Below are 24,659 nucleotides of genomic sequence, written 5' to 3' on the forward strand. Positions count from 1 at the left end.
CTTGCCTATCAAATACGAGTGACCTGGAGGGCTAGTACCTGACTGCTTTCTCTGACAGCACTTGTAGACAGGCTTTATTGCTGATTACGGCCCTTCGTGAATGATTACGGCCTAATCGTGAAGCTCAGTAGAGACAAGGGACAAATGCTTGTAGTCCGAAGTAGTGATTCCTGTCCTGTCACAGAAGCTGAAATGCCATTTACACACCGGTCTTGAAAGCTCTGTCCAGTTCCCATGATGTTTGTTCTGCTTTTCACTTTCATGAATGAATTATAATTTTCTTTAGGATATTTAAAAACTGCTCTGTTATGTGAGGAGAGATAATGAAGAGCTGTAATATTAATGGTGGGACAGTGATTATGAAAAACCTGCCTTTATTCTTAATTGAAGAAAAATGGTTAAAACAATTGTATCTTCCCATCAGGTAAACTCTGTTGAACAACACTTTGAAGAAGTGAAACTTGCTGATCCCAGGATTGCTGAATAATCAGCCAGGAATATGTGTTTCATTATGATGTGATCTTATTATTAGTTGATAACATTCCTGATGGTCAGCCTGATTTTTTTCTTACTGTGATGTAATCAAAAAACCTATCAAGAACATCTGAAGTCACTGGAAATACTTATATCTGATTGCACTAAGTATGAGTGTTTGCAGGATAAATCAGATATGTAATTCAGTGGACACTTCAAAACTTCGGGAAATACTATCCAGCCATAAATACACTCTACTTACCATTTCTGAGATTGGTGAATGAACATATAGTTGAACAATGTCCATTTTTCTAATTTCATTATAGTTTATAGCTTTTAGTTTGCTTTGTTCCTATTATGAAATATTTTATAGCTGAAATTGGAAATTAAGAGCAACTCTTTGCATTTCTCTAATATGTCATCCAGTGTCAAAGTACTTAAAAGCATTATTTGATCAGAACTTGCTGTGTGACTGTGTGAGTGGTAAGGACTCTTTCTGAAGTGAAACATCACTTAGCTAGCAAAAGAGTTGTTTGCAGAAAGGTTACAAGCACAGATACCACTCCAGAAATGTTCCTTCTGTGAAGCCTTTCAATATGTTCTGCGCCTGCCAAGTTTCCTACAGATTGTACCTCATTCTTTTTCTTTTAATCGTTTTAAATCATTTGCAGCATTTACATTGTTGTGCAAGTATTATCAGTAGGTAGTTCCATGTAAAGACTGAAGAAAATTTGGACTGTTCACTGCAGATGCCAGATATAGGTGTCAGAGTTTTAAAAATGTGGGTGTCCATCTCAGCAGGTTACTCCGAGTGCCTCTGTCAAATATTTTAGTTCCCTTCCCAACTTCCAGACTGCAGGGAGACTTGTCTTCTTCAGATGGTGATCAATTATTTATCAAAGTTAGATGGGAGAAAGCCAGGGGTACCTGGGAAGCAGCACAACAACACTTTGCGCTCTGTGGAGGTGTCGCGAGGCTTAAGTCAGGTTCCCCACACTGTCCTTCACATGTTTTGAGAGACCTGAGTGTAGTTCTTAGAGGAATGTATCTGTCCTTGATCAACATGCAGGCCCCCGGTATCTCGTGACACTTCCAATCTTGGTAAAAATTTGGTCACCCTTGAATCATTTTTTATTTTTTTGAAATGTGATCACTGAAACTGAGGCATTGTTTTACATCACTAGACTTTCTGCTCTTCTGCAGAACTAACTGTCTTATATCTAGTTTTACACTTCATGCGTTGTTTATCTGCCTTCAGTAAATGATTTCCCTTGGCAATATCTTATCCTTAAATCATATTTGTAGTATCTCAGTAGTGTATGTTGTACCCACTGGAGCACACTCGGTAGTAATGTCTTCATGATGCTTTCTAATGTCTTGTCATCAAATTGTACATCCATCTTGCGCTTAAAGATAAACAGATAGAATTGCAGTAATCCAAAGAGCACAGCCACAGCTCTTCTGCGTAAGAGTAGCTCTGAGAACATTGCCTTTCTATGTCTCTCAAGACCTTAATATTAAATCCGATGAGCTTTGGATCAATCATACTTAAAAACTACACCAAGAATTCTCCTTTAGCTCTGTAAGGTCATGTAGAACTGATCTGTAAGATGCAGCTGTTTTTTCAAAACTGTAGCATGTTGTATGCTTCTGTCTGGGACTAGTTAGTTAGCTTACTGTAGGGAATGATTACATTTCAAGGAAGGGAAATTATGATGGAAGTATTTCAGTGAACATTTAGTGTTTCAATAAAACATTGCAACATTTCAGAATTTAGAGTAGGTGTTCTGACTCCTGAAATCATACACTGAAATATATTGCAGTAAACAATAAATATACAGTATTCAGTGATTTTATATCTTGTCTTTTCATTATCTTTAAAATTCTCTAGTCTTGAAAGAAATTAATAGGTGTGATAGCAGAGAATAGACTCCTCCAGTGTCCCTTTATGAGAAACCTTATTCCTTACTGCTACTATAGATGAAGAATGAATACAGAATATATAAGAATATGTATTTAAGATTAGGTAGAATTTCAGTGAAAAATAATGTAGATAATGTTTTCATGTAGTAAAACAGGAATACATTTCTGAATTACTGCAGCTGCAGAGAATTATGTAATAATGCAAATAAGGAAAAATGCTATTTAAAAGTGAAATCCTAGCATCACTAGTTACCACTTCAGTAACACATCAGATTCCCAGAAGTGAGACCTATACTTTGAAATGGAGCCTTGAAAAACAGAAACTTGGCTTACAGCTTAGATTTGAATTTAGATGAATATCTGTACTGTGTGTGCAAGCTTCAGTCTTGAGCTACAAACTGCAGCTGTTTGGATGAGGAAGTAAATAAGCGTGTTAGATATTTAGGTAATGACCAACCCAGGTCCACAGGTAGAATTTTCTGTATGTTTTTCACAGAAGTGAATATGGGCTTTAAATTGTAATATCTAGTGGAAGATTCGTGTAATAGCAAATCGAATTAAGGAAAGTAATTTCAAATTACTGTATTTAAAAATAAACATTTGGTTGATGATTAAAAATTAAAAGAAAAACTATTTTGTTTAGGTAAATAGTAACTATGGATGTTGTGTAGGAGAGTATTGTAATATCAGATATTGAATTTTGTGTTTATGAATCTTTCTTGATAGCTACTTCATTGTTTCTGTAGATTATGGATTAAAGACTAGAGTTTCCCATCGAATGTCCAATCCCAGTGAAGTCTAATTATAAAAGCAGATTGAAAAGTGCATTTTATATCATTTGAGAAACAAGACAGAGATATGTTCAGAATGACTGGCACTGAACAGTAATTTGAATAGAAATTAGATACCAGTTGAATCTTCTGAGTTTATTAAAAAGTCTGTGCTTAATGATATTAATTATGTTAAGGAAAAAAAAAAAAACAACAACACTAAAAACATGGGAATGAAATGTATTGGCCTTTGTGACCAGGTTTATGATCGTATTTGATGGATTATGAATTCTAATCTATTCTGATCTGTTTGGATCTGAAAACAGCTATATTGAAAGTCAGATTTCCTTGGAAGTAGCTGCAGTAGCTATATTGTAGCACAATATGGTCTTGCTCTGTCTTGTCTGAATTCAACCTCTTACATAATCTCGATTGTCATTTGTTAGCATGTTGGTTATATAATAAGCATAAATGAATAGATTACGTAGAATATACATCAGCATAATAAATGTGTAAGTTTTGCACTTTTTTCATTGAAGACACTGCTTTTTACCTTGTGAAATCGCAAATTAAGTTGACTTTTCAGTAGATACCTTGTCGTATATGCGTGCACCACCAAAGATAAGCACTTGTGGTGCAGAGCAGAAAAGCCAGCAAAGTATAGGAATAGACATCATCCAGGTGCCCAAATTCCTGTTTGTAAGGTAATCTATATCAGGTTCAATTTATATACCTTTGAAAATGAAGGACTTGAGCTTCATGGAGTGTGTGGGTTTTTTTCTTCTTTATTACTTTGGTGTTGGGTTTTAATCCTGTGGTCCCAAAGAATCCAGGTCTTATTTTGAACCATTAGCAATAAAACTTACCGACTAAAAGCCACGCTTCTGTTTGCAGCAAATAATATTCTCCATCTCACCTTTGTGATGAATTTGAGGTGATAGTACTGTGATAGGTATTTTACAGCTTGCTTTAGTACCTCCAGAGTTATTTAAATGATTCCCAATTCATAAGGAGAGCTTATGAGACTGAAAATGTGTAAACATTCAGTACGGTACTTAATATCAGCTTAGGCCTTTCTCTTGAGTAACACTAATTGTGGCTATAAAGTAATAAAACAACCCTCAAAATGTAGTACAACATTAAGAAATATCATTATATGACATAGGAAATATTTTATATTTAATTTGCTTTATTTTTTATTTTTTATTTTTTTTAATTCGAAAGATCCCTTAGAGAATAAGTACAAAGTGGGGAAACAAAGTGTTCATTTGCTGCTCCACAAGGAGTGTCCACATCACGGATTGCTAAATTCCCCATCATAGTCATAGCTAAATTAAGTACAAACACTACTGTAGGTGTGCACTGATTTTACTATTTCATTGCTACTTATCTTTGATTTTTGTTACGTCACTTTTATTTAGTATTGAGAGATTCTTATTGCCCATCTTCAAATTCAAATCTTTACTCTCAACAAGCTTGTCAGTATCAACATATTCTAAAAATAATTTTGATTTACTATGTGTTTAGTTCTAACCAGTGATGTTCTTAATGCTATAAAGTCTCTTGAATATGTGTGGTCTAGACCTAAGTTCTCTTTTCATAGCAGTGATTAGCAGTAATCTGCTCTTTCACTTCTTGTTTTTGTCTCTGAAGCTTAAATCAGCTGTCAAATACAAACATCTTTATGTTTATGTTTGACATTTGACTGTGCCCCACAGAGCTTGAGATTTGAAAAGTTCTTACTTTGCAGGCTCAAGGGCTTATGAATTTTGTGATGGAATTCCGCAAAACAGTTGTGTACGTGAGGAAGAGAATACCATGAGAAGATCTGATGACAGGAAAAAAGCACACATTTTTTTTGAAGACTGATCCAGAAGATCACAGTCTTTCCCACTCGCTCCCTTGTTTTCTAAGTCAATAAAATAAACAGATTCCTTCATCTGGTATTACCTGTGTTGGTGAAGGCACAAGAATGTTGTATGTTGTACTCATCCCTGAAATTTTATATTGTTTGCCAGAGAAAACAGGAAGGATATCTGAAGACATAACTGGCAAAAGAGTAACCCTTTAAGGATATTGCAAGCCTGGATATTGATGAAGAAAAAAAAATCCTCTTTTGAGTTTTCCTTTTTCTGAGATGTTTAGCAAACTCTCAAAATGGTACATGGTGAAAGAAAATCCAGCAGCTTTGTGCTAAATAACTAGCAATTAAATGTTGGTAGCGACATGATAACAATCCTTTGCCTAATAGAATTACTACAGTAATATCATTGGACAGTCTTACATGAAGCCACTGCAAATGCTTATAACTGAAATATATTGAACTGATGTATTTGATGGCATTTGAATGGCAGTGATGAACAGATGAAGAGCAGGAGGGAAGAGGAACATAAGACAGAATTAGTAGAAGTAGAATTAGGAGACATCACCGTCTCCTTCTGACTTCAGTTCCATGGTCTGGTTTTCTTAACTGGCAAATCTTTCAATGTTTTCTATTTCTTTGCCACACGCTGTGAAGACCACAGGTCCACTCCTTGATTCTCATGCACAGGAGTAACAAGATATTGTAATGGGTGGTGTTATTGCAGACTATTCTGTTTCACACTTGTATTTTTAGTAGCTTCATCTCTTTTAGAAAAAGTGTACATCTTGAAAATGTAATTATTTACAAAAGAATTTCTGTTACTGTATGGCATGACAATTACATTAGACTTTTGTGAAAAGCACAGTTACCAGCCATTTTTACTATTTCTTTCTGTATTACTAACAATTGCTGATCAGTATTATTGATATTTCTAACACTTTGATTTTAGACTCCTTTCTTTTCTTCTAAAAGCAGTCTTGAAATCAACAGTGTTTAATAATACAACTTGGTTGTCTGTTTTGACTGCAATGGATAACATCTCCTTTAGTCCTGGATGCTTGTTCTGCTCCAAGTGTGATGGTTCCCTTTTCCTTGTCCAGAGCTCTCTGTGATATGACACTTGCAAATAATGTTTGCTGTCTCCTGCTTCTGTAACCAGAGTGAAGCAGAAATCACATGAAAAAAAAAAAAATCTGTGATCTGTTCTGCTCCTTTTAGTATGAGAAAGTATATAAGTGCATAAAACAAAGTATTGATGAGTGTAATATTTGAGAAAGATAATTCTATATGTTAGACCATAGTATTCAAGAGAGATTACGTTCAAAGAATACTTACCTTCTGGTAAGGCAGTAATTTAAAGTGTGCCGACAAAAAGCTGTTAGTATTTAGAGGTATAAACATCTTAAAAATGCATTCATATATTAGAAGTATTTTTTGAGGAATTTAAAGAAGTGGGATGGATTGAAACTGAAAAGGAAAACTTCATTTAATGTTATAATTGCTTCTTTTACATTAAGTAATTTTTTTTAAGGAAACTGCGTGAAAGTGTTTTCTTAATCTTTACAACTAAAATGGACTAAGTGTGACAGAATAACATAATATTAGGGAATCAGTTCTATGTTTCCAGTTCAACACTGGCATGATACAACTGGCTTCCTTCAGACTGAATTTAGTTTAATTCAGTTAATTTGAGCATTTTTCTTTTATGTATACAGTGTGTGACATTAAACAAAATCCCACATTGTATTTTAGTGAACTAAACTTACTGTACCTCTAAATTTTGTGCTAAAATTTCGAAGTTAAGTAGTCTTCTATATTTTCTGTTGTAAGAATATTGACTTCAGTTAGAAATGTAAGTTCAACTTTGCCTTTCAGCAGTTATACGGAGTGCAGGAGCAGAGGTTATGAGAACCTTAATTCATAGTAATATAAGCTGCAACATGTATGTAAACTGAGCTTTGTTTGTCTAGAAATGTGCTTGTGCATGTATAAAGAACAGATGAAGAGTATCCACAAAATTTTCCCATGCTTGAAGTAGGTCTCCGGCAGGCAATAAATGTTCTTACCATGTAAAACTAAAGGGAAGATGGAGTGAGAAGCTTGTCTAAAGTGCAGTCAAACCTTCCATGGTCCAACCACAGTCAGTGTTGATTACATTTGTGGATCTGTTGGAACTATTAACTCAGTGCTACTAGTGTCTTGCATGCAATTAAAATCATGCCAGAACTTGCTTCTTGGTTTGATAGTTCTGGAGGAATTAAAAAATATTCTACTTTGTTTTTTCACCTTTAGCTCCCTTTGATGCCTGGGCTGAAAGTGCTAGAATACTGCAGAGTATTCTATTTGGCTCTCAATAGTAGAAGAAAACATAAGAAATTTCCTGATATGATTAGAGAACTGCAGAATGGTTGAGTTTGGAAAGGACCTCAGGAGGTCATCTTGTCTAGCCCCTATGCTCATGAAGGGTCATTCTAAATCAGATAGCCTAAACAGATAGGGTGGGAGTCTTTAATAAATGCAATTGTTTACTGGAAATTTTTTTGCAAGAAAAAATTTCTAACAGTAGTGGAGCTAGTAGGACTTTTAAAGTGAGCATACTAAGACAAATCAGTGGAAAAAGATTGCTTTAGTTAAGTTTGGCATGCAGAGAAAGATATTTGAAAGGTTGAAAGTGTATGTGAAAAATATTTTCAGTCTTCCCATTCACTCTTAAGGAAGAAGTGGAGATTGGATTGTTGAATCATCATCATCATCATTGAAGCATCCAGTGGCCTAATTTGATGGAGTTGTATTGTTCCACATGTTGGTTCAGCGAAACAACAATCATGATAAGAGATGATGTGAATGAATTCTTGTTTTGATCTGATGCTCATTGCTTTGAGATTTACATATCCTCATAATAACACTTACCAGCCATCTGGTTTCTAGAGGAAAAAAAAAAAAAAAAAGCACAACTTTTTTTTTTTCCTTACTGAAAGGGCTTGGACATAACATGCACCATTTAAAAGCTCATTGTCTGGAAATGACATAATGACTTTGTGTTTTCAAATTATTTATTAGTGATTAAGTCAGAAAACAAGCAGGTTATGCCAACTCTAGGGGAAATGCAATGTGCTTTGTTCAACCTTGCAATTCCTACAAGTAAGAAATCAAGGCAGTAAAAAAAAAAAAAAAACTGATCTGGGATACTAAGAAGTCAAATATGCTGTAATATGCATTTTCAGTTTACTTTAAGTGATGTGGTTTGTTGTTCTTTTTTTTTTTTGTAATTTTGGGGTGTTTGTGTGTATATGTATAAAGATACATAAAAATAAATGGCATATAAACATCATTTTCCAATGCATTCTACTGTGTATAAGACCTGGAGTAAGATACATGTGTATTATATTTTCCTTAGTAGTGATGACGAAAGTCACATTTTTTGTGGTGATTGTAAAATGTCAGTGCTGATGATGTACTGGTTAGTAGCCCATTATATTTTCAATTGACATAGTATAGATGCTCTAATGCTGTTTTCTTTGAAAATTAAAAATACGACATTTCATCCTTGTGGGGCATCATTGTAAACCACAGCAATTGTGATTATTGTAACTAATCATAACTGACAATCTAGTCAGCAAAATAGGATCTGAATATTCCCAGAAAACAAACTGTGCACTAATGTTTCTTTACTGTTGGGCTGTTGACTCCCTGGCTGGGGTTTCATTGTCCTGGAGGGACACTGCTCATGTTTGTTTTGCGGCTCGTGGCCACAGTCTGCAGTCTTTCAGTTCCACCTGACTTTTCTCAGATTATTTGGTTTCTGTTAAAAATATGCACAATTCATTTCTGTTACAGTCTGATCTAAAGATTTAGCTCTAATTTGAAACCTTTCAGTTTTGTTCTTCATATTGATAAACTCCATTATGGGATTAAAATTACTGAATGAATCCCCTGTAGTTATTTCAAATTCAGAGTTCTAATAACACAAGTAACTAATTACGGAGTTCTGTATCTCTTACATACTATTAAGTACTACTATTATATTTCTGAAATAACAAGATCCTCATATGCTAAACAAAGAGAATCAAGTTTGATGTAGCTTTTTCCCAACATTTGAACTTTCCTTTGGTATTACTTCAGAACTAGTGGTTACTTTAAGCATGGTTGGTTTTTGTTTTGTTTGTTTGTTTCCTGTTTGATATATATATATCATATGTTGTGTTTTTACGTTATTTCTTTAATTACATCATTGAGTTGTGGATTATTTTAAGTGTGCTTATTTTTTTACTGAGGTCTAACCCAATTTGGCAGAGAATTCTACATACGGGCTCTTTAGCTTTGATTGTCTACTAGAGATTGAAATTTGGGCTGTCTTTCAGGGGCTCTTTCTACGGTATTCTCTGTTTTGCTTTCACTGAAAAAGACTGGGGAAAAAGCAATAATTTGAAAATAAAACCTGTATATATATATATATAAATAAATAATTTGAAAAAAACCCCTTTATTCTGCTTTTTTGATTTAATTACATGATGACGTACAAATGATGACAGACACATTTCTATCTGAGGAAACACAGCTATAAACGAAAGACAAACAAGGAATAATCTTTGGCTACATACAAAAACAGAAAATATTACACAGAAGAAGAAAAGACCCTTCATTTTCCATAGAAGTATAGGGTGGCTGTGCTTTATGGGAAAAATGTGAGTATTTTGTCTTAAAATTGGGGATGTAAAATTGCAGTGAGTAATGAGTATGTATTCCTCTGATCCCTTAATGTACTTGATGTGAGGTTCCTCTTTCATCGTAGCGAACATGCTGGCCATTAAATACACTGCAGCAGCATCATTAGTGGCTTCAAAGTGCTCCTACTTGCATCACATTTTTCCCTCTAGCAGGTGAGCGAGGACAGTGATTAGCAAATACCAGCACCTGTCACTCACTGCTCAGGAGACGGACAGAGAGGTACTGCAGGGAATGAGGGCCTGGATTCTCTTGCAGTTGGAGGCACAGAGTGAACTTCTGTGTCCTTCGTTGCTCTGCAAAGCTTTGTGATCTAAAGATGTCTCAGGCATATGTAAGGGAAAAAATTGGCCCTATTCAGGGCATGGTGCTTTACTGTAGACTTGTAGGCTATAGAGGAAGGAAAGCTTCCTTAGTCTTTCAGGCAGTCTGTTACACGCTTGAGATCCCGACAGTCAAAGTAGACAAAGAAGCTTCTCCTGCTTTACTAATGTTACAGTTCACTATGTCTGAAGGGAAGGATTTGCTGTTGCAACCTTTGTTTTTATACGTTTTATCTACAGGGAAAATGTAAAAGAAGGGAGTTTTGCTTTATTGAAGAGAAAAATTATTGAAATGAGTTACTTTTAGAAAACAATGTAAGGGTATTTTTTCTTGCATTTGTTTCTTTAAAAAAGGTTCTAAATATCTGATAGAATTTTTCCTTATGCCTTTACCTGAACAGGAAAAGAAAAAGAAGGCTTTAATCATAGAGAAATTATTGAATTTTTAAATTTTTATAATATGGGTACTCATAATTTTAGTGAAAGACAGAATTATGAAGCCATCTTCTTAAATAAACTGTTTTTCCACATGTTGTCTCTCTCTTTTTTAACACTGAAAATTTAAACGCTATTTTCATACATATTTATTTAACTGTAGCAATCGGCTTGAGCTGGATGATATTTGCACTAATGTTAGCTACATATCGCTGGGCAAATTACATTTCCAGTATTTCAGAGTAGCTTGCCAGTAGTTTCAAGAATTGTTTTGTAAAAGTTAGCAGATACAGATCATACAGAAATAAATTATGGGTTTAGAAACAATAAAATACAGCATAATCCCGGGAAAAATGCTTCAGGGAGAATATTTCTGTGTAAGCAAACCGGGAATAATTTCTTGTTCACTCTGTTACATTTAAGAAAACTACTGATAAAAACCATTGCAAAATTACTCCTAATGTAGGAGGTTATCTACAGCCATCACAGATCTATCTCTGAAAACTTTGTGGCCAGCCTCCTGTTTGTTTTGCAGGCTTTAGTTTATCATTCTGTTCAGGAAAAGTGGTGCACTGTGATTCTGTGCTGCTTCTGTGTTGTTGGTGAGATTTTAGCAGGGTCTTGAGTCAGGGTACTCATCCTGTCACTTCTGTTGTTTTCTTCCTCCTCTCACACAACCAGAAATACATGGAACAGCATCTGTTGTGGAGCCTTTGCTTTGATGCTGTTACGACAGTAGGTAAAGACAGCTAAGATTAAATGCCTTCCTCTTCTAAAGAAAACTTCCTCTTTCTTCTTATGTGGGACAAGATATCTATAAAAACTTGATCCTCCTGATTTCTTTTGCTGTGATCTGTGGCATACATGGACATGCAATCTTGTCAGTCCAAGATGCCAGCTTGTATAGAGCACTTACAAAGAAGAGTCCAATGTCAATCTTGAGGTAGTAAGTGCTGCTGATTTAGTTAGTAAATGAGTGATCAAAATGGGGCAGTAGGAGGAGGAATACGCTTCCAACAAATTGTGGGTGTACATTATGAAATGTGTTGTGAGTGTAACCATCTTGTAATTGTTATAATAGTTCCCAAAATCTGGTTTGAATCAACATCTTCAGTCTCCTTCCCACAGGAAAGTTTTTTGCAATGACTTTTTCTCCAGTTTTTAGTGAATATTTCTGCTTTTTGCTCTCTAACTGTAGTATAATATTTATTAGCAAATAAATAAAAATGAAGAAAGCATAGTAAATAGTCAGGACTGGTGGAAAGAAATATGTGATAAACAGCTTACACAGCTTACTGTGTTTGTAGTCATTGAGTGTGTGTGCTCTTTGATTCTCACTTTAGTGCTCAGCCCTCAATGTTGAGGCCTGGACTGTGACGTAGTGGGAAGCTTTCGTACCTGAGCTACCAGTGTGAAAACACAGTGCAGAAAAGTCATTTCAGTTTCACTGTGAGCTAAACTCTTACCAAGTAAGGATTGACCTTGCTGAATTTGCTTCTCTGACACCTTGCCCTCACTCTGCTCACAATTCAAGGCCAGGTGCATTAACGGTATATGGTAAAAACCACTAGTTTTTTTAGCTATTAAGATAGGCATTGCCAGTTTATCTTATTTACTTTTCATGGATTAAATAAAAGCAGACACGGAACTTATCTAAGTGCACAATTGTAACAAGGACTTCATTACCCGTTGTCTCAAGATTTACTGTTAAATCTATCGGGAATCATGGAATTCATGAAAGGACTGAGGTAGGCTGTGGATCTTGCCTTAGGTGAAGGATCGCTGGAAGCAAAGGTCTGATTTCCCAAGGGCATAAAAAGTCTGCAGGAAATCCTCCACAAAGCTTATAAAAAATGTGTAAGACAGAGGCCCATCACTTGCAGAGAGATGCAGTACCTGCATATCTAGGAATTGTGAAACGTACACAGTTTTGGACGTAATTGGCTATTTTGTTTATATATTTAGAAAGAAAAATAGTGGCTAAACCAGAATCAGTGACTGCACAAAGGGTAATTAATGATGCAAAAGGCCATCCTCTTCTCTGTTCTCAATATTTCAGTTACGGAATTTTTCTGAGAGTGAAACCAAATAAATTATTTACATTACTTTCCAAATTATGTGAACACATAATTATTACTAAAAGCAAAACAATAAAAAAAACAAAAACAAAAACACCAAACTTCCCAAGATAGAATTTCAGTTAGTTTTTTTTGTTTTTGTTTTTTTTCAGAAGACAGAACATTGTTACTAATTCTTGAAGACCCAAATAGCCTTCCATTTCATCCTTTACTAAAACATACTGTGCAGGTTTTCTTTCAGTATAGTTACATGTGGTCAGTACCCCTGTTGCTACCAGCTTTGAGGTCACACTGCCCATGTGAAGCTGCTATGATATATTTTACTGGCCATTATTCTGTGCAGTTGAAGTTCCAGAAAGAAACTGCAACTATTAAGTCTTCTATACTGTTGCTGTCTGCATTTAGTTTTGAATAAAAAGGTATTTCATATGGCATTTAGAGACATACCTGGAAAAATCCCTACCTTGACTGTTCTATAGTAAGGCAACACTTTGATGCCTGCAAGTGGGAAGGTTTGAAGAGGGGAAGGTACTGCAAGTGTCTTTCCTAACACTTGTGTTGCAAAGTAATTTCTGTTCCTTGGCAAACATGGCATTCCTCAGTTGGTAAATTAGTGTGATCATATGGTTAGCTCTGCCTGTATTACATTTTGTGTAACAGTAGTACTATGCACCACTTAGTGTTTCTTCATATTCCCTCTCTGCCTATTTTGATGTAAATTGATAAACCTACAGGGTTCGTCTCCAGGATGAGTATCTCTTTCCCAGCTCCTATGAGCCAAGCAAAGCTTGCAAAAAAATCCCTGAGTAGAAAAAAACAAACAACTCGAGACAGTAAATGCCCCTGTGTTTCGGCATGAGCCCAAGCTTAGAAACTCAGGTCTGTCATTTAATTGCAAGAATCTTATAGTGTATTATCCATGTACAAGGGTTTTTTTTTCTATGCAGTTGAAATTCTGGCGTTCATAGTGCACATACATACAACTTTTTGAAATGCCTCTGTAAACACGTTTTGTATGGTCGCTATTTCAGCCTTTCCCTTTTATTGATTAGAAATGTTCTGGTCTAACTCTAAAAAGCAAACTGATTATAGGCACTTGTCAGTTTTGTTGTGGACTCTTGGATAATGCTAAGAGAAAAAAAAGATGAGCATAAATGAAAGTGAAGTTCCAAATTACTGGAACATTTAAAGGTCTTTGAAAAGTTTATACACAAGCACAGTTAATGCTGTCATGCACTGAAGTGCCAAAAGACCAAACAGTGAAGAATATTAATCTACTTTTATAAAATCAAAGGGTTCATATTTTTTGCTGTAAAGAAATAATTTGAATAAAATTTGACCCTTTCTACAATAGTCTGTGGGTCAAATTGAACCTACTATTAAAATTCTCTAATATCTTTCTTGTATTAGCATTTCAAAACTCAATTTAAATATTCACAGAGCTCTTTTTTTAATAAACTTAACAAAATTCAGGTAATTTCCTTCAACTTTCTTGATTGAAGGAAGGCAGTAGGTGCAGATATAAAAAAGATGTACAGCTACGAGCGAAACCTGAAATCAATTATATATAAGAAATAACATAACACATGGAAAGAAATTAATCAAAAGGAAAAATTTCTACTATATGATTTTCTTGGTCTGCTACCTGCAGGCAAGGAACGTAAATGAAAAAAAAAAAAAACAGCATTCTTCTTATAGATAAGGGGAAAATTAATAAAAATGTTTCCTTCTCGCCAGATCCCCTGATGCAACTTATGTTAAAAGTGAGTGGCTGCAGGAAGAACTTGTGCATTTTTTTAAAAAAAAACCTCTATTTTTTTTTTCTTTTTACCACAGAAATATACTTCATTCTTGCTGTTAAGCTCAATTACATCAGGTCGATGTGGATTTATACTGTCCAGAGAGCAGCACTTTTCCATTCCTTTTTCTATTAAATCCATCGTTAAATCATGCTCATAAAGTTTCTACCAGTGTGAAGGTGAGAAATGGTTCATTCTGCTAGGATGCCACAATTAAAATGTAATGAACAGTTCACAAATTGATGCAATCTTCCAATCTGGGAAAAACTTTTGAAGTTCAGCCAATTTACATAACAGACTGGAGAGGTTCATCATGCACAGGTAGTGGTGCCTCTCTTGAGGATGGCTCAAAAAATGTGACATAAATTACCAACATAACTTAGTTAAGTTAAATACAGAACTCAGTAAAGAGAGAAGCATTTATGTAAAGGTGGGAGTGGTTTGACAAGTTATTTGCTTTCTTAAGAAGTATATTTACATTTTTTTTTAAACTGATCTGCCAGTTTGTTCTTCAGTCACCTACTGCCAACAGCATGCTTGTATTTTAAACTATTCCTGCAGCAGTCAGTTTGTCAAGTTGAGGTATTGCCATGTAACATTGAACAGAAGTGTGTTTAGACACCTCTCTTGGCCCTTCCAATTTTCCTGAAATTACATAAGGAAAATATTTTCAGTTCTCACAGGAAAGAAGGGAGAGGTAGTAATTTTTACAATGAAAATGGGGAATGCTGTCAACTGAAAGCCACGAGTGGACAGTCGTGGAATCATGTAGCAGGGGCAGGGAAGGGGCAACTAGTTCAGCAGGAAAACTTTTATTATCATTTTATTGCCTTTTATTACCTTATCCGGAGAATTGTTCTTTGCATCCATTTCTACAATTCATCTCTGTACCTACCACTGGAGTTTCTCCTGAAAATCTCAGTGACTGAATGTATCTGACAATCCTACTGAAAGTGTGTTATGGTTCCATCACCACATATTCCTCTCCCTTGTTTTATTGGCCCATGTCTTCACTGTGGATCTGAAATATTTGAGCCTGTACACTGAAAGAATCATGTTGAATGCAAGAGAAAGGCAGCTTCCCAGAGCAGAGCTTGGGAGGACATTTTGGGTAGTGGCTTATAAAAATTTCTTCCTCGAAAGAAGCTGTTAGATTGTTTCTGTTGCTGTTGGGGTTGTTCGGGTTGCTGATAAACTTGTCTCTAGGATGTTCTGGAAGTACAGTAGTGGAAAACAACTCTGTTGAGTTAATTAAAGCCTGAGAATGAAGCTAAGAAGCCCTGTATGGAAATATGAATTTCTGTGAAATGTCAGTCTTGCTGCCATATTTTAAATGGAATAAATGGAAGCCTCTTTATTCTCAGTGTTCCTGACTGATGTTTTTTTAAATGGTCCTTACTTCAGCATACAAATCAATATGAAGTGTTTGCCTTATCGTTTTCTTATGTCGTTGTTTGTATTTGGAAGAAAATGTTCTTGCAGAAAGAGGAAACAAATGGATTGATTTTTCTGCAGCTTTGCCCTCTGTTTGTAGTCATAGAGCACTGCATACCTGGGTGTTACAGTAAGCTAAGAATAATCTGCGTGTGGCAGCATGTTTTTCAAGGAAATACTGGATGGATTGCACAGAACATGCAAAATGCATGATGTCGATCCAGTGAATTTCAAGCCTCTCTGATTTATCAGAGTTGTTATTATTTAATGCTACTACTACTAATTACCCTCATTAACCTCTCCCCAGCCACTCACTGTCAAGTATTGTAGGCTTTCTGAAGCATTCTTAATTTGTTAAGAGCACTGATTTGTGTTGCTGCTCTGGGAGCACAGGAGAATTCTGGTAGGTGGGAAGGAAACTAACCACTTAACATTTTTATGAGATAATTATTCCAATGAAATTTTCCCACAGTAGGGTACAAGCATTTTAAGCACAAAGTACTGAATAGGAAAGCATGTGCTTAATTTGAACATGCATTTAAGTGGTTTCATTTACAGAGAATTCTGATGTATTCAACTATGAGAAATGGTTACAGAACTTCCCTAGTTTAGTGCTATTGAATTTCAATTATTTTGTTAGGATTAGAGTGCAGTAAAACTGAAGTTCTGCACTGCTGTGTGACAACTAACATCCTCAGCTGGTCTGAAGCTCAAATTTGTCTTCAGAAGAATTATTAGTGTAGCAAAATGTTCTTTTGTTAGGTGAATGTAAACTCTTTTTTGGTGCTCTGTTCTCATATTTTTCTCTGTTATTAAAATGCTTACAGTGCTGTTTTTTGTATTGTTTTGTTTTTGTTAAATGTGGCTCATCCACATTTGTGTTGAGGTAGCATCTGTTTTCTGTTGTGTTAAGATTGCCACATAGCTAGCTATCTTTCTGCATTCATAAATACATGTTTACATCTGTTTGATTATTTGAGAAAGATTTTTGTAGGTGTTTAATACATCAACAGTCCGAAAAAAATATGTGCTTGAGCATCAGCAAATCTGCTACAAATTAGGGAGCTGCCGTTCAGATTTCCCCACACTGCGCTGCCAAGTGGCCTCAATCAGAAGTAATTTTCTCCATGAAGGCACATGCAGTTCACTCGTCAGCCTCTCTGCAGTAGATATTGTTATTTGTATCAAATTATATGTGATTTCTTCAAGCAGACTACTGTGCTCACTAAGCCATACGTATTTCTACCACACTCCTACATTGCTCCTCTAATTGTACAGTTTTCTGCTGCCTCTTGTTAGTCGGTTTTATTTGGGGGAAAAAAAAATAGTGTCACAGAAATAAATATTAATAAAATAGTGTAAATACCAAGGGAAGAAATGAATGACTAAACCCCCCAGGATCTCCAGTTTTGTGTACAATACATGTGTTTGCTTGTTTCATAAAGGGACAGTTTTCTCAGGATTTCTTAAGACATGCAGAATGAAGTAGAGGAAACTTCATTTGCCTTCAGAAGCCCTATCTAGGATTAGAAATGAAGCTTTTTATGTAGTGCCTTTGGAAATTCTTAACTGTTTATCATGTATGTAGCTAATCTGAAGCATTTCACCTCTCCTTACATAACATCTAACTGCTAGCAGGAGAAGAATCATCAAAATGAGAATCGAAGGAAAGCATTTTGTTGATCTCTCTGCAATTAACTGTTCCCCTAAACTCTTATATCATCCCAGTTTGAAATTGTACTGTTTTATCTTAGAGCTGTTGACTGTCAGATCATTGTGACACTCAGGTGTATTTCAGTGGCAGGAATTATTTGGATTTGCATTGCTCTGTCGTCATGGCAGTGTTTTGTTGTAGTGTCAGACTTAATCAGCATTTTTCAGCAGAACAGGGATGATACCTTTAACATGTTCCAGCTTAAATTAAAGGAGATATAGTACATGTGTGCCATAGGTGCTTAATAATGTGGTCAGTATAAGTAATGGATATTAAAGTATTAAATTAAATCAACAACAAAAAAAAATACGGAAGGTAAAGTACTGCACTAAAGTAACTGATCAAACTGTATTTGGGAGGTAGTAGACCAACACTATAACAATTGGACAGAAACCAACAGTATCAGAGGAAATAGCTGAAAAAGAAGCTGGTCTTTTTAAAAGCTTTTTTATTTTCCTACAAAACTCCATATTTTTAAATATTTTATGTCAGTCAAGAAGTTAAGCAGGCACTGCATAGACTGTCCTTTAGAGAAAAGTGTTAGTAACTTTGAAAACTCACTTTTACGTTTTTGAACCAGAGAAGAAGTTGATGCTTTGGCTGATCTGATGTACAGACAGCAGGCAGATCCTGATTGAAACACATGGCCAAATAAGGTAGACATAAGCATGCAAACTTTGTGCTTGCATTAGTCAGAAATATGTAGTACCAGTAAATTTTTACTGTGAGATTCTGACTATTAATTTTTATTCAAATTTAGTGTAGGTTTATGTGCAAATGATTAGTTGGAATAGTCAAGAATGGAAAGTTTAATCTGTTTATATTGACTAGCAGTTGGCTTTTGATTTTACTGTTCTCTTTAACCCACTTTTGTGTTTGAGTGATACTGGTAACTGCAGAAATCAGGCATAAATATTGCACTTTACATGAAACTAACAACCAAGAAGTACTTAATTGTGCTATTATCCTTGTGGTCTGATCTTAGTCATGTAGAATAATGGCTTTTCCTTCAGTTAGTTCTATAGAAGTCATCAGTTTATAGGTCTGAGCATGAATTTGGAAGCTTACAAGATAGAAGGCAGCTCAGCAGGAGTAAGACAGAGTGTGTGAGTTAGACAAGGCAGCAGCAGCATGAACCCTAGAAAAATATTTCTGCACTGATTGCAGCGAGTCTTGCTGCTTTTCATAATGCAGCATCTCATGTCAGCTGCTGAGCAGCTCTTATGAAAAGCTCTGTCTGATTGCTGCCTATACAGTACTGGGTAGACATCACTGTTTGTGCACATGGGCTGCCATATGCAGAGTAAAACCTGCACTCATCTGATCTCATTGAGATGTGACAAAATTTACATTTGTGCTTGCAAATGCTAAGAGATTTAACATTAGAAAGTGTTAAATACCTATTCAAACCTAGGATTTATTTATGAGAGCATTTGCCAAGAATTTCTTTAGTCTGAGATTGGTTTAAAAAACCAAACTAGTCAAGTTTTTGAAGCTTTGAGTGGGATTGTCCTTTGTTCCCCTTCTGCTTTCTTAGAAACAATGTCAGTGAAAATTCTAAGATGTGTTTCCATGGCTGATGAAAATGAAAGCACACCCACTGGACTTCTGTCATACCCTTGCTCAGTGGCAGTTCTCAATTGTTAGCTTGCTGACTATGTCTGAGTGACCTGAGCAAACAAACTAGTTTAACATCTGGGAACACACTGGAATGCCTTACACACGTGCCAACTGGATTACTTGCACATACTTAGTCAGACTTTTAGAAGGCACTAATTGGAAAAAGTCAAATGACAACCAGTCTTTCACGGGGAGGTCAACTTTAACTGAAGTGTGAAAGTCATGCTTTATAAACACAAAAATGAAGCTTATATCTTTTTCCCATTTTTATGTGAACAATTTTTGAAGGAATATACCTGGCAGAAATTACCATTTCCCTAAAAGGGTTTATTTGTTTGTTTCACTGTGTTTCTCATTTCTAGTTTACTTATATAGATGCTACCAGGAGTACGCGCCGATAAATGGCTCAATATTGTCACATATTGATAAAGTCATGAGATCTGGGAGGTATTTTTGATAGCTGTTTGAGAAACCCTTATGCTTTCATTTCTGAAATGGAACTGGACACATGTGAGGTGCCCAAACTGCCCATATTAAATGCGGTGCATTGCTCATGACTCTTCTACCACGTGCTCTTGCTTTGTTCTCAGTTCCGTACACTGCGATAGCCACTCTTCATTCCATGTGCATATTCAAGTGCCAGACTTTTTCCCAACATGGCTAGAAAGAGCAATTAACAGTAATGGATACTTTGACTGAGAATCTTTATTCCTTCAGCCATAATAATAGCCCCTTATTCTAGGAGATATATTGTTGAATGATGGCTTGCATTGGTGAGTATGAGTCCACATAAGTGGGTTCATTTGGTCAGATTCTCAGCTGGCATAAATAGTCATATTTCTGTGGAAGGTAGTAAGCTATATTAATGAATGGAATGCCAGCTGGGAATCTCAATCAATTTCAATAAAAGGTAACCATCATATTCCTCTGAAGCAAGAATTGGATAACATAGTCTAAAGTGAATTTTGCTGTTCTAATAAATGTAGGTAGTCTCTGGTTACTAATTAATTACATAAAATTAGAGTGTAGTCAATATTTGATTTCTTTTAAAAATTTATCCCTCCTTTTTCATCGAGTGCAACAGAATCATTTATGTATTGTATCTCAGCATGATAGATTATATAGGAGTAGTGTATTTAATACCGGAAAACTATCATATAAATACAAATTACATTTTTTTTCATTAGCCGGCTAGCTTTCATTTCAAGGAAGAAATACGCAGTCAATTATAAATGAGGCTGTGCTTTCATTGGAGAGGGAAATAAGTAATTTTTTTTCAAGCCTCAACCATGTATAATGAAATCCCTCTTTTGAAATCCAGTCTTAAGATGGATTTTGAAACATACTGACATTTAATAAAATCTTAGTTAAATTAAAATATGTTCAATTATTTCAAATCTCTACTTAAATCTGTGGGTAAATTCTACACCTGCACGTGAGATGAATTTAGGAAATAGTTACTATTAACCAATGACTGTTAACTGCGTATAAGAAGGGAGAAATTTTAATTTTCGAATACATTCTGGCTGGCAACCAAGGTGTTATGTGTTACAGGCCTGTCAGACACGGCTCTTCAGGAGGCTCTGTAGGAATGGGGTGTCTCGGTAACTAGCAGAGTCTGAGACCTCAGGCTGCTGTGTTGCATTCAGGCTCACGCTCTGCTCCTGGGGCTGCTGTGTGCCAGTGTTGCCCTTCAGTGTAGAGCAGCACACTGGGTATTTCTGTAAAGTGAAATGCAGTGTTTGTCCGAGTCCTGCCCAGTGACTGCTAGTCTATTATGGAGTGTTGCAAATGAATGTACATAGGGAATATGAAACTCTTTTTAAACTCCGTCAGGTGCTTCTTGAAGGAAAACAGCCAAAGCTGAAGTTCATACTGTCAGTACCTTTGTATAAATTTGCTATCGTCAGTTCTGCTAACTCTGGAAGTGAAGCTTGTGAAGGGAGCCTATTAAGTACTGTAATTCAGCATCAAAAAACAATGACTTACAAACAACAAGAGAAGGCTCTTCACTGCTTACATGGTTTTACAAATGCAGCTTTGATTTCCATTGTTAAAACTGTCTGCTGTTAATACTGCAGCCTGATGAATAATGAAAAAAGACACGTGCGAGCATTATTAATACATATTGTTAATAACACTTCGCATATTCGGATTTGAAGTCCTCGCTTCGGAAAACAGTCACTTCCAATTTCAATTCCCATTAACTATTATTTGGTCAATTCTCGTAAATGCTGAACCCAGCAAATGGAAGGAAGAACTAGATAAAGACCACCAGTTATAAGTTTGCTAAGGTTTTATTTCACATTGTCCTTTTAGATGGTTTTGCCACAGTGTTCCTGATTCTTTTTAAAGGGCCCCTCGAGGATGCCATTGAGGATGAAGAAGAAGAGTGCCTGTCTGAGGAAAATGATACTGTCTCAAAAGAAGACTTTCCATTGGAGGAAAGCTTTTCTACAGAGTTTGAGCCTGAAAATCTGAGCTGTGAAGAAGTGGAATACTTTTGTAATAAAGGTAATCATTGTAGCCCACCTCTTGAGGGAATTCTGGCAGAACTGTGTCCAATTGGTCAAAAAGATTTTTTTGGTTTAAAATGTATGAAAAGACAGGAAAATAGTGACTTGTGGAGTTTAGCCTGCTGAGGGGTAAATATTTAAATGTGATGGAAGATTTACTTTGCAGGGAGGTGAATCGTCTCGCTTTTAATGTTTTCCTCCAAGAATGTTATTTTCTATGTATTTAACTGTAGAGAACAGGCCTCAGAAGTCACTTATTATCAGATATGAAGCTAGCAATGCAGCATGTCTGTTCGTTGCTCCTTTGCCTAGGAAACATTGCTAGAAAAACAGATTGTGCCTGTAGATTCTAGGATTAAAATAGAGCTTATTATAGAACTTATTATGCATGGTGGAAAAGTAGTGATTTGTGAAAGGATAACTTTTAAAGTTGCAGATGCCTTTTTGATGCATTAGTTACTTGCAAATTATTGAAGATACTTGTATTTTAGCATAAGCCACACCGGCTTATACTTACCCAACGTTCAGTCTGCAAAGCTGTGCTGTTTCCAGCTCAGCTGACAGAAAAAGCACACTGCCATATACTTTTACAGAGAACATTGATTCAAACTTCTTCCTGCCAGATTTCCACTTGATTGCTTTGTTGTTTGTCTTCTGCAGGTAAGGATGCCTATCAAATAGCTGGAATTGTGGTCATGTTCTTCTTAGTCACCTTCAGGCAGTTGGATATCAATGGTTTCTCTGTATTTCCATTCTTTCCCAGATATTGACATGTATTTTCTCACGATAGCTTAATATGCTCCCATGTTTTTTTTTTTTTTTTTTTTTTTTTTTTAAACATATTATTTTTGGCTGTTATGGACAAAATAAAATTAATCTATTTGAAGAGTCATATTTGACTAGTAGATATTAGTCCTTCCTACAGTCTTTATAGTCTTTATAGTCTTTGATCGTCAGGGAAGATGTCATCACGTATTTTCTACATGTCCTCTAATGTAGTAGACAAACTTCTGAAAAGATCTTGTACTTTTTGTGCTAGTGGCTCCTGATACTCAGTATCAGATAATCAGATATTCAGAGATCCTAAGAATTAAAGGAGTTGAGTCCGCAGTTTACTGTAGCTGCTACAAAGCTTACTCTAAAGCATGGGTGACCAGAATATAAATAGAATTTATAAATAGAATGTATATGCTTTACAAACAGGGGAAGTTAAATGATGTAATAACAGATAGCGTTTTGCTTAGCTGAATAAGACAACTATTCCTGTTACTGGCATTACCAGTTTAAATAACTATTTGCATAATCGTTATACCAACATCTCTTGAATTCCGTATATTAAAAGTGGAAGACTGAGCGCTGCTCTCAGTTCATAACAATTTGATTCAGTTATTTCTCTGTGCTGCTTGCTGTAATTACAGAGACTACTAATGGAATTACTCTTGATTTAGGGTGAAATTCAGAAAATGCATTCTTTCTTTCTTCATAGCAATCATTATTGCAAATTTGTGTTGAATTTCAAGTAATCTTTGCAAGTATTCTTCAAATATTCTTTCCTTCAATGAAGCTTTCAAGGAAAATGCTGAATCCATGGCATTGTATTGAACAAGATCAGGAATAGAGTGGGAATACACTTAAACCTGAATCTTAATTATCATATATTTTATTAAGGACATCTGTTGATTCTTCAGGCTGAATACCTTTTGATTGCCCAGCAGTTCTTTTTTCAAGTGTGTTGTAGTTATAAAAGAATCTTAAACCTTTCCACTGCAACTGCTGCGGAAGAAAAGTTGAAAAGGAAATTTCTGAGGATGAAGGGGCACATAAAACCCCTAATCTACTTCCAGCTGAGGCAGCGTGACAGAAATTCCCACTTTGAAGTAAGTTGAAAATATCCCTGGAAAAGGATGGAATGGGAGATGAGAAATGTATTGTTTTTAATAATTTGTCGGCTTCTGGTGAACTGCTTCTGCAGTGTCGCATCTGAATTACTGTTATTTTACGTGGCCATGTACACTTTTTTGAGGACAAAATGCAAGTAGACAGAACTGATCTGGAAAGAAAATAAATTTACGTTGTGTCCGTTTTTTGGTTCTTTTGTGGCTGTATCAAATGGTAAATATTAAGCATGAGACTAATTCTCATGATTCTTGTGATGATCTAGGAATCACTTGTAAGCTTTCTTTTAATGCTTCAGTATTGAAATTAAAAGCTGAAGTAAGAAATCAACTTACTTTTCCAAAAATTAATTTTTCTTTAACTTCATCAGTGGTTTCTTCCTTCTGAAAACATTTCTTCTTTAACATTATGAGTAGCAACTTGAAAAAGATAGTATGTATCTAATAGGTTAGAGAGTGGAGAGCAAACAAATGTGTTTTAATTTCTTTTTTGAGGGCTGACTTCCTAATGTGTATTTCACTCTTTGATGGTATCAGCATCCTATAAAACAGATATCTTCAAAGGAGGGAAAATAAATGTGGGTCTGTCTCCTCATGCTTCCTCTGCAGAAAATAAAGGGATGTGCTTGGGAATCCTTTGTGCTGTCTCTGCATTCTCTTCTTGCTAGTGTGGACCAATAAAGATTTTAGAAAGCAGGGAGAATTTGTTCAGTGTTCATCAGTCCCGGCTCCCTGTTTCCGTCCCCTGTTATTTCTTCATAGAGGACAGATGAACTGAGGATGATTCCTGCAGGTATCTGGAGATGTGGGAAACAAATGGCACCACTGCTGAGGAGGAGGTGCCTGCAAGGCTCACCCATTGGATGTTTTTCTTGCTTCCCCAGCTGTCTAAATGCAAGCATTGTCTGAGAACAAAGGCTTTTAACTGGAAGAACAGTACTGAATGTAAAAATGTACCGAACTATCCATTCAGGTGAATGAAAGTAGATGTACAAGTTGATATCTTTAGCTTTCTGACTGAAGAGATTTTCTTGTTAAACTTTGCCTGATTTTATTATAAGCAGAGAGCAGTCTCTTATTGTCTAAATT

The 24,659-nt window shown here is 35.7% G+C and overlaps 1 protein-coding gene across 2 annotated transcripts in view; it reads left to right on the forward strand.

Annotated features, from left to right (window-relative positions):
* The window catches only part of ZFPM2 (zinc finger protein, FOG family member 2), a 304,584-nt gene that overhangs the window by 37,936 nt on the left and 241,989 nt on the right, over positions 1-24,659 (forward strand). The window contains exon 2 of one of the 2 annotated variants that reach the window (XM_052703760.1): positions 21,515-21,673. The exons of the other annotated variant lie outside the window; for it this stretch is intronic. Within the exon in view, the coding sequence (XP_052559720.1) occupies positions 21,515-21,673 (159 nt within the window). The remainder of the gene's footprint in view (positions 1-21,514; positions 21,674-24,659) is intronic. 2 annotated transcript variants of the gene reach the window in all.

This window comes from Tympanuchus pallidicinctus, unplaced genomic scaffold (genome assembly GCF_026119805.1).
Source record: "Tympanuchus pallidicinctus isolate F22 unplaced genomic scaffold, pur_lepc_1.0 scaffold5, whole genome shotgun sequence".
In the NCBI taxonomy this organism is placed as follows: Eukaryota; Metazoa; Chordata; class Aves; order Galliformes; family Phasianidae; genus Tympanuchus; species Tympanuchus pallidicinctus.